The sequence below is a fragment of the Spinacia oleracea genome, chromosome 2, assembly GCF_020520425.1.
Source record: "Spinacia oleracea cultivar Varoflay chromosome 2, BTI_SOV_V1, whole genome shotgun sequence".
Lineage (NCBI taxonomy): Eukaryota > Viridiplantae > Streptophyta > Magnoliopsida > Caryophyllales > Amaranthaceae > Spinacia > Spinacia oleracea.
In genome coordinates, this window is record NC_079488.1 from 100,422,038 (window position 1) to 100,433,120 (window position 11,083).

The window sequence follows — 11,083 nt, forward strand, 5'->3', positions numbered from 1 at the left end:
TTCAGTAGTACTTTTTCAAGTGGAACCATATCACACGGGCAATTCCCAACCGTACTTCATAGTGAAATAGGTCATTGACGAACTTAGTGTATAGCAAGGAATGAAGGGAGTCTATATTAGTTGCTACAGAGTAGTTTTTTGTGTAGTTAGTTAGACAAAGGTTATGTTTGCTTACCATGTTGTTAGTTGATTTGACTAGCTTGGCATATTTAACTATTTGTGTAAAAGTGAGAGTGGCGGATAGCTCAGTTCATTAGAGCTTCCATCCTGGTTCCAGGTGATCCTGGGATCGATTCTCATCCCCGCCCTTGTGGCTCATTTGCACTCAAAAACCTATTTGTGTAAAAGTCTTTAGTAAATAGTTGCTACTATAGTTATTAGTTCTTCCAAAAAGTTTCTTATATAAGCTTTTTGGACTCTAAAATCTATTTGGAACAACTATTAACCAAACACTTCAAATAACTTTTTGAAATAAGTAGGAGTACCTTTAATAAGCTATTTAGCATCAAAAAGCTCTTTTGGCTCCAAAATCCTCATAACCAAACTGGGTCAAAATGTAATAATGCCATGTAACAGCCAGTGGTTGCTTGAGAAGCCTTTAACAATTTCTTCCACTTGAAAAAATCAGAAAAAAGCCTGAAATCTCCAAATGTCTAAATCCGCAACACAAGCATTCCCTTTCACCTTCCGTTAGGAACCCTCAACTACCAAATAATATAGTTGGTCAATAAAATTTGGACCGTTTTCAAGCAAAATTGACTAATCCATTAAAATCTATTGTTAATTAGTTATAACTTAGAGAGTTAGTTATAATTAACTCATTAAGTGTTGACTAATGGGAGTTAGTAGTGAAGATCTACAAAATGTATAAAAGTAGTTTACCCACTCACAATAAACTTAAGTATATACAAACTTGTACATTTTCTACCTTAGCTTCCTACAAAGATTAATTGTTACCATCATGTTCTCATTTCTCATCCATTCTTTGCCTCTCTTGCTCCTTTTCTCTCTTGTTTTTACTCGATCCTTATCATGTAATACCATGAAACAATCACCTTCTCGTCAAGGTCACCATAAACACCGGCCTCACGCATGGCATAAGTTCGGTAAACTTGTGAATGCTAGGAAAGGGAATCGCGTTGAAGACATAGCCGAGCTCAAGACTTACTTCCAACGTTTTGGTTACTACCACCCTCTACTTGGAAAGGATACGAAGGTAGCTAATTTCAACAACGAATTTGACGACCACTTAGAACACGTTGTAACTCGTTACCAACAAAATTACGGTCTACCTGTTACAGGTACTTTTGATTCTGTAACGCTTTTTACAACCTAAGTTTCACAATACATTGTTTACTAATCAACTTTGATAATATTTCTTTCACCATTAGGTAAGAAAAAACATAGTCAAATGAGATTTTGTTAAACCCGTATCAATGCAAGGATTTTAAATATGAACTTTATATAATTTTTACTTATACGTAATTATGGTCTACCTGGTGTGTTATAGGTACTCTTGATCCTGTGACGCTTTCTATGATCATGTCACCTAGGTGTGGCATTCCGGACCCCAATATTATGAAGAAGAGGTCATCTTCATTTCATTGGAGTCAACACTACCTATATTTTCCGGGGAGACCAAGGTGGAACCGTCAAGTACCTATGACTCTTACGTACGCATTTTCCCTAGACGACTTGATCTCTTACTTGAGCTTGCGTGATATAAAAGGCGCATTTGAGCGCGCTTTTACAAAATGGGAATCAGTTATTCCTGTTAAGTTCGTTGAAACTCGAGATCTCGGCGTTGCAGACATAAAAATAGGGTTTTACAACGGTGATCATGGCGACGGAGAGCCTTTTGATGGGGTGTTAGGGGTGTTAGCCCATGCATTTTCGCCGGAAAATGGAAGATTCCACCTTGACGCGGCGGAAAGATGGACGGTCGATTTCGACAAGGAGAAGTCGAATGTGGCTGTTGATTTGGAGTCCGTTGCGTTACATGAAATCGGTCATTTGTTAGGGTTGGCTCATAGTAATATTAAGGAATCAGTCATGTACCCAAGTCTCAAACCAAGAGAGAAGAAACTAAAGTTGAGGTTTGATGATATTGAGGGAGTTCAATATCTTTACGGTTCTAACCCGAATTTTACTATCGGGTCTTTGTTAGAATCCGAGACTTCTTCTTCTTCTTCTCGATCCATTCATTCGATTCAAGGGTTACCACACATACTAGCTTCTTGCTTGGTGATTTCAATTATAAACCTCTATCTATGATCCTTTCTTTTTTGTTCAATGAACTTTATCATATGTAAATATATATTCCATATTATACACAGGATGTTGCTATGTCTACCCAAGTTCCACATTGGAAAATCAAGTAAGAATTACCTTAGAATTAATATAAGTGACCACGTATTATGAATATTTATGAAGGTTTTCAAAAATAAATCCGCGTTGATTAAAAACAGATAATATTAGCGGTAGAGGTAGCGTTTAGGTAGCTTTTGTCAAACGTTAAAATTAATAGTTTTTAAGGTAGCGGGTAGCTTTTGACAAATTTATAATAATGTTTTAAATAATATTCTACCTTTTATTCTATTTTAGAAAGTCAACCGCTACTTTTACCGAACACACATATCAGTTACCCGCTACTTTGACAGCTAACCGTTACCCGCTACCATTCACCGTTACCCGTTACTCAAATCGCTACCCACTACTTAACCGCTACCCGCTACCCGCTACCGCTAATTTTGCCGAACAGGACCATAGTCTTGTTTTATTTTGTCTTCTCTCGTAATTAAATACTCCGTAAAAATGTTACCAAGTAAATATGTTTGCTTTTGTCTTCTGCCTTGACTAAATACTCCGTAGAAAAAAAAGAAAGGTAAACGTGGAGGCAATATTTGAGATAACAAACAGATCAAGAGGGAGTATTCGGAAAGTTTAAGTGGGTCAGAATTGCTTCAATGTTACTGTATGTGCACCAAACCTGAGCTTAGACAAATGTCGTAGCCGGCCCATCAACCTACAACGTGCGTCAGTCATGATTCTCCTCCTACTTGGAATTGTCGTTTTCTTTTGATTTTTTTTTTCCCCAGAATTCATGAGGCATGGCAAACTTTGGTACAAAATTAGCGTTAATCTGAGCTAAGACTCTATATCATCTTTCATTAATTTTTAATTTCTCAAATTCTTGTCGAGACCATTGCAAACTTTTCACTTCACCCCCCATACTCGTTATGACTTATGAAAAAAAAATTAGAAATTAATTGAGTCATAATTTATTGTTTAATCGTCTGAGATAGACTTTTGCTCAAACTATGTCCGTACTCACCCACTTAAATGGAAAGTGTTATCTTAATTCTCAATGAGACTCTTGCTCAAACTTTAACGCTAATAATAATACTCCCTTCATATAAAGAAGAATCATCTAACCGCAAAAAAAAAAGAAAAAAGAAGAAGAATATATGCGCAGAAGCAAGTTACATTTATGTCACATGATTAATAAGGTCATGAGGTGTTTTCTAATAGTAAACGAGACTCATATGTTGTATGATGAATTCATGAGTAATATTTTGGCGCTAATTTCTTGAGAGTAACCAATTAAAGTGGACATATGAATGAGTTATGATCTATTGAGACTTGTCAAACCATGAAGGAGCCAAAACACAACCTTTAAAAATTGGGTTGAGATGTGACAAATAAGTTGGTAAAGGTACTACCAAACTAAAATGAATATGTAGTGCTTGATAAAATAATATAAATAGTCATTAGCTAGACTAACGGAAAACATTAAGTAGAGCCAATTTCTATTTTTGTTTTTGTTTTTAAGGTATAATAGAAATTAGTAAGGTATTGAATTACAAAAATCGGTGCTCTTAAGTTTTTAAATGACAAAAAAATCCTTTTATTTATAACCCCTATAGTTAGGATTCATGATCTTGTCCTCTATATTATCAGACCCTGTTAAAAATCCTCCCCGACCTATTATCTCAGCTTAATTATGCAGTTTATGACTTTGCTTGATCGACGTTAAAACTTACAACTATCATGTGAAAGATCAAATTGACGAGGGAGACAGACAATGACATGAGATAGGATCGGAGGAAACAACAAATCAATAATACGGAGTACGTAGAACTAGCTTAGGTTCATACATTAATCAACTTAATTAATTCTTTTCAAAAGATGGGACCATTTAATGACTTAATTCAATGGCAACTAATTAAGCTCTGGTTTTCCTACATTCACGTCATGATTTAAGCTTAACTAGTATTTTGACCCGTGCATGCACGGGAGCATCCTATTTATAAAGTGTGAAAAACTTATATCGTTCGAGATACAAATTTTAGATATCATAAAATATAATTTTTGTGGTACATTCACAAATATTTGGTTAATGTAAGATACAAATAAATAGAAATATTTTATGTTTATTATTGTACTCTCTTTCTACTTAATTTAAGGTTTAAAATCAAACTGCACAAAATTCAGGAGTAACAATCAACAACCGTGATAATGTGATATATAATATAATTTCTTCTAAAATAGAAAAGAGTGAGAAATGATTATACATTGATTAAACCAATATAAATAAATGGAAAAAAAATTAAGATGTAGTCATAGAAAAAGTAAAAATACATAAAATTAAAGCATATTACCTTTGAAAATGTATGTTGATATAGTTGATTGTGTGAATGACATAACGAAAAATGGTTGGTAGTCATATTTGTTTATAAGGGGGGTACGGGCAGGGCCGGCCCTGGGGCAGGGCATAAGGGGCCGTCGCCCTGGGCCCCAGGGAAAAAGCCCAATATCAGTTAATCTAATCTAAGTGTGTATGTATAATATTTCATGCCCATTTGTTTACATTAGGAGACGCAGCCCAGTTGTATGTGTGCAAATGATTTCGGTATGCCCACCCAAGTTCGATCCCTACTAGGCTTTATTTTTTTTCCCATTTTTTGTTATTTCTCATTTGCTAACACCACAAAGTAGAGCCATATACAATCCTTATAATCATAATATTTTCTTCTTCTTCTTTTGTTAATCTAATCACACTCTTTGTTTTACTTTGGAGTTTAGAAAAAAATAATTGATTTTTAGTTTATTGTACTTCAAAAATTATTACCGACTTGCTGAATGGTCTGTTACTAAAGTGGAGCGCTAAAAGCCGCCCCACATTACTCAAAACCGCCCCACTATTTTCCTTTAATATCCTTATATAATGAAACTTTTCTCCTAAATTAATTACCCCATATATTTTGAAGAGATAAAGTATCTTCATCCAAACCACCACCATACACCCATAAAAAAAAATTATTTAAACCAAGCAATTTTATTTGTCAATAAGTACATTAATCAATAAATTAAAAAAATACTAATTTAATTTTGATTCCACAAACTTATGCATTTTAAGTTTACACCATGGTAGAGACTTATGCATTTTAAGCTCACACCATGGCATAGACTTATGCATTTTAAGCTCACACCATGGCATAGACTTATGCATTTTAAGCTCCTGCCATGGTACGAGCTTAAAATTCATAAGGCTGTACCATGGTACAAGCTTAAGATGCATAAGTCTCTTAATCTTTTCTCCGAAACAAATTACATCAAATTCAACAACAAATTAATCAAAACATTAAATAGTATAGACTTATGACTTTTGAGCTCCGACCATGGTATACACTTATGAAGTTTAAGCTCCTTCCATGGTACGAGCTTAAACTACATAAGTCTATACCATGGTCGGAGCTCAAAACTCATAAGTCTGTACCATGGTACAGGCTTAAACTTCATAAGTCTGTACCATGGTACAAACTAGAAATGCATAAGTTTCTGAATTTTTTTTCCGAAAAAAAGTCCTCTTGTGAATTTGATGTTCCACCGGTAGTCTCGGCCATGTAAAAATTATTTCACATTATGTTTAGGGTGGGCGGTAAAAAGGGAAAAGGTAAAGGATAATGGTAAATGCTAAAATGAAGGGGTAAATAAACGGGGTATATGGGTAAAATATTAGGGCGGTTTTGAGTAATATGGGGCGGTAAATAGTAAGCCCCTTACTAAATCATTGTAGTTTTCAATTTTAAGTTTCATTATCCTTTAGTTATTCAAAACATTTATTTCATCCAATTTTAAAATTTGAAGAGGTCAAGTTGTTGTAGACTTTGTCTTATGTTACCTTAAATGTTTGAAATATTAGAATATAATTCATGTTTAATGGCACAAGTTCGAAAATATTCAAGCCTTTATATTTCGTAATTAGAGTAAATTTTTCTTGGCGAGTTTAATTAGAATAGAGTAGTATTAAGTCTTAAAAATTGAAATGTCAATTATTTACATACATTTTTTCAATCATAAAGTACAACACGTTTATGAGATTTTTTTTTTCACGTATCATTAAAAGGGCCTCAATTTTTTTTTTCGCCCATAGGCCACAAAAAAGTGAGGACCGACCCTGGGTACGGGAGATGAGAAGTTGATGGTTTATTAGAAAAAATGCTTAGTTTTCTTGTAATCTTACTATTTTTGAAGTTAAGAATTTAAAAAGATTATTAAGTTATAAGTATTAATGTTTATTGATATGTGATTATTTATTTCTATGTTTTTATTATGAGTGTCTTTTAATTAAGTTTTTTTTTTTTTTCATATACAAGGGTGTCTTTTGAGTTTTCACAATTTTAATACAAGTATTAATAATATTGAATGACATTTAATTAATGTGGCAATGAAAAAAAAAGGAAAAAATATGAAGAGGATGGAGAAGTGGACACATGTCACACATGTGGCTATGGTTTGGGTGTTTAAATACTAGGTATAGATTAGGTTCCTCTTCCTCTTTCTACCAATTGATGGTGAATGGTGATACACGAACGTGAAATATGGGTTTGAAACTTTGAACGTCACATTGTCTTTTCAAACACCATATAAATGTAATGGTCATTTTTTTTTTCTTGTTAACAAAAGCAGGGCCGTCTATAAGGAAGTCTAATAGTACCTCGAGCACAAGGCCCTAAATGTTGGGGGCCCAAAAAAATTGGTGGTAAGTGGTAACTCACATATCCCAATTATTGGTTATATAATAAATTGTGCAAATAAAAATAACTTAATTATTTGTGGATTAATGGTACAACCTTCTCTTAATATTCCATAGGATACGAGATATATACATTTTTTTTGCTCTTTAGAGTTACTAATCATTTTATTAAAAGAAGGGCATCCACCTTAGAAAAAAAAACAGGGCCTCTAAATTCTCAGAAACGGCCCTGTACAAAAGTCCAAAACATATATGGAGTACTTGGTTTTTTTTTTCCACGTTCAATCAATTTCAATAGAACCTAAAATGTACTCTTGTTTGACCTTTTGAATTATGAATACCAAATTATTTATCAAAAACTTTAACTCCATTAGCACTATTGTTGTTTTGTTATAGAATACGTCTTATGCCAGACAGGTCTAGCCAAAATATCTAGGTCGAGGCACCGTCGAGCAATGAACTTTTTAGATTGACCATTTTTGTCTTTTACTCTGTATTCAACTTCAATTCTACTTGGTTGATTTGAAGAATTCTAACCCGTCATACCCTTTTGTACAAAAAAAAATTATCTTCATCTATAAAATAATTAAAAATAAATACAGGGAGTTCATATGTTATGGCCAGGGGTAAAATTTATTGGGGTAAACTATCTAGGGGAAGGGACAAACAAGTACGAACATATGAATTAATTATTGTAAACAAATTAATTAATTAATTACGAGTGTATAAAGAAACGTATTAATCTACGAAAATGATAAAGGTCGCAACTAAGGGTGAAAGTTTGGTAGAAAAAAACCAAAAATCGAACCAAATCAAACCGAATAAGAAATTCGGTTCGGTTTTTTTTCCTATTCGGTTCGGTTTTGACTGAGCTCTTAAAAAAAAATTGGTTTTATGGTTTGGATTGGAATGAAAAGTCTAAAACCGAATAAACCGAACTAAAATCGAATAAATCGAACTTGGCTAAAAAGTATAATAAGGGCCCGAAAATTGGCAAAAACATGTATAATATAGGCCAAAAAACATGCCCAAATGAAAGGCCCATGAAAATTCAGTTTTATGGTTTGGATTGGACTGAAAATTAAAAATCCGGTTTGGTTTGGTTTGGATTCGGTTTCAAAAAATGAAAACCGAATTAGTTCGGTTTGGGCCTTAATCCAAACCGAAAATCGAACTTTCACCCCTAGTCGCAACTTACTACCTTTAAGCCGTGTCACAATGATGACATGTCATGCTTATGTGTCATGAACGTAATTGGAAACTGAATTATTTAACCTAATTAATATGCATGTTACAAAAAGTAGTAAAATCTTAATATTCTAATTTATAATAAGTATTTTTTCCTTCTTTGTACTGACTACCTTATTTACATATTTTATAGTAAAAATATTACATTGATAGTAAATATATTTTGATGACGTATGACCTACCTGACGTCTATATGTACTATTTAGAATCTGATATATAGGAGTACGCCAACTAAATATTGTCGCAACTTGCGACTTTTATCATCGCCCACTAATCTATTTACAAAGAATTGAATGGAACTAATAAAGTTTTGGCCAACAGTTCAGACGGAGGTTTGATGGGTAGGAGGTAAATCATCCTCCCCTCTATTTACAATTTGTAATGTCTACCTATCTCATTGGCATAAAAAAAAAGGAAAAGAAATTGAATGGCAAGAAGCAAATAAGCCTTCCCTCTCATAACTAATTCCTCCTTTTCTCTCTCTACGCACGAGGGAGGCTACATCGCTGGTAACCAGCGATGTATCTGCCCCATACCCACTAAAAAAAAAAAGTGAAAAGAAAATAAATTGCAATGATGGTCCACCCCTTAAATAAATGGTAAAATTGTTGCGAACTTGCTATATACTGTCAAAGGTTAGATAAATATTGTCATTATTGTGTATATACTGTCATTGTTGTATTAAAATTTGTCATAATCATCCAAAAAGAAGAAAACGAAATGAAACAAAAATAGTAAAAGGACCACTTAAATGACTGGATAAACGTGTTACATATAATCTCTGTCATAATCATCCAAAAAGAAGAAAACGAAATGAAACAAAAATAGTAAATTGACCACTTAAATGACTGGATAAACGTGTTACATATACTATGTCATTGTTTGTATAAATATTGTCATTGTTGTATTGAATACTGTCATTGTTATATTGAATACTGTCATTTATTTCCGATATTTAGTACTTTGTTTGACTTTTCAACTAATTAAGTGAAAAGACGATTTTGCCCCTGGGTATGGGCAAAAAAGCCGCTGGTAACCAGCGATGTAGCCTCCCTCCTCTACGCACCTATTTCTCCATAGTCCATACACTAGCTATTGCTTGTACTCTATTAGAGTATTAGTTGTTGCCAATAATTCTGCAATTGCCTATGTCAAAAAAAATAATAAAAAAAATAATTACAATCAGAGCCCACACTCCAACAACAACCTTAACTATAAGCGGAAGATTTCAAATGTTCTACTCCCTCCGTCTCTTTTTGTTCTTTACGTTTTCCTTTTTGGGTGTCCCAAAATGTTTTTTACATTTCCTTTTATATTATCACATAAATGATTTAATATTCTATCAAAATTTGTGTCCAATTATTATTTTAACCAATTAAATCCATTTGGTCTTTTAATCTCTCACAGTTTTCCATTATAACATTAACTTCTTCTCATTTTCCCAATATCAGATTTTTGATAAGAGTGAAAACATTATAAATAAACGTAATTTTTCTCGTTTACATAAAAACTTAAAAGAATCTCAATGCACATTAATTAGTCGTTAAAAAACGTGCAAAATACCAAACGTAAAAAACAAAAAGAGACGGAGGGAGTATTAACTAATCATCATATTGTTAATAACTTTACGTTTTTGTATCGATATCTTTATTTTAAAGTTATGTACTTACACAGTTGCACAAAACGATATACTGATATATATACAAAACCGACGAATGACACAAACTGATATACGAAGTATTAATTTAACAATTTAGTTTGGGGATTAAATGATAAGTTACAGAGTGGATGAATAATTTCTTAACCTAATTATGTTCGCCAGTGCATCGAACAATCATAATTGGTTTAATTTTTTTTTATTAGTGCGAAAGAGTCACAAGGGCAATATAATGTACAAATGAGGGTGGGGGAATCGAACCTGAAACTTATAATACAGGCCATCAGTCTTAAGTCTTAACCATTAGGCAAGACAATGTTTAATTTGAATTGCACGAGACATGGATCGGAACTAGGGATGGCAATGGGTAGGGTCTGGGTAGGGTCTAGTAATACCCGGACCCGGACCCTAACTTTTTGACATATACCCATACCCTACCCTTACCCTATAGGGTCTAAAATTATAAGACCCTTACCCGGACCCTATGGGTCCGACAGGGTATGGGTAGGGTCTAGGGTCTTATGCGGGTCCGCGTAAAACTATAACTTTTATTTCCTTTTTTGTATGCAATTATATGTAATATGCAAAAATAATACAAGAACAACGATTAATAAGGCATTTTAAAACAAATAAATAGCTAGTCTTCAAAAATTATCCTTGTCTTTCCTTAAACACAATACATTTTAAAGTACGAAGCTCATAAATTACAAAATCCCACATTCTTTACTACACAACATTAATGTTAATAAATAGGTATCCATTCAGTACTTTAGTAGTAGTTATCGTCAATATCATCATCTACTTCATCATCAAGATCTAACAAAAAAAGAGTGAAGTACATAAAAATAACAAAATTTAAGCGGGTCTAAATATAGGGTATGGGTAGGGTATGGGTCTTAAGGGTCCGCGGATAGGGTATGGGTAGGGTATGGGTCTGAAAAATTAAGACCCTTACCCTACCCTAAAAAAAACAGCATATGCCCATACCCTACCCTTACCCTATAGGGTCTAAAAAATAAAGATCCATACCCTAATTTTAGGGTAGGGTCTGACAGGGTCCGGGTAGGGTCCTGGACCCGCTGCCATCCCTAATCGGAACTGATATACTTAGTAGTGAATTAAAATGATCCATCTTTTTA

General features: G+C 33.5%; 1 protein-coding gene across 1 annotated transcript; it reads left to right on the forward strand.

Annotated features, from left to right (window-relative positions):
* The first annotated feature begins 900 nt into the window (after positions 1 to 900).
* On the forward strand, positions 901 to 2,428 carry LOC110788965 (metalloendoproteinase 4-MMP). The gene is made up of 2 exons (XM_021993603.2): positions 901 to 1,301; positions 1,511 to 2,428. The coding sequence occupies exons 1-2, from the start codon at positions 962 to 964 to the stop codon at positions 2,272 to 2,274; spliced, it is 1,104 nt and encodes a 367-aa protein (XP_021849295.1). The 5' UTR covers positions 901 to 961; the 3' UTR covers positions 2,275 to 2,428.
* The last annotated feature ends 8,655 nt before the right edge of the window (positions 2,429 to 11,083 follow it).

Coding starts and splice junctions, on each gene's coding strand:
- LOC110788965 (XM_021993603.2), top strand. CDS start 962: ATGTTCTCATTTCTCATCCATTCTTTGCCTCTCTTGCTCCTTTTCTCT. Junction 1,302..1,510: donor TTACGGTCTACCTGTTACAG/GTACTTTTGATT, acceptor GGTGTGTTATAG/GTACTCTTGATCCTGTGACG.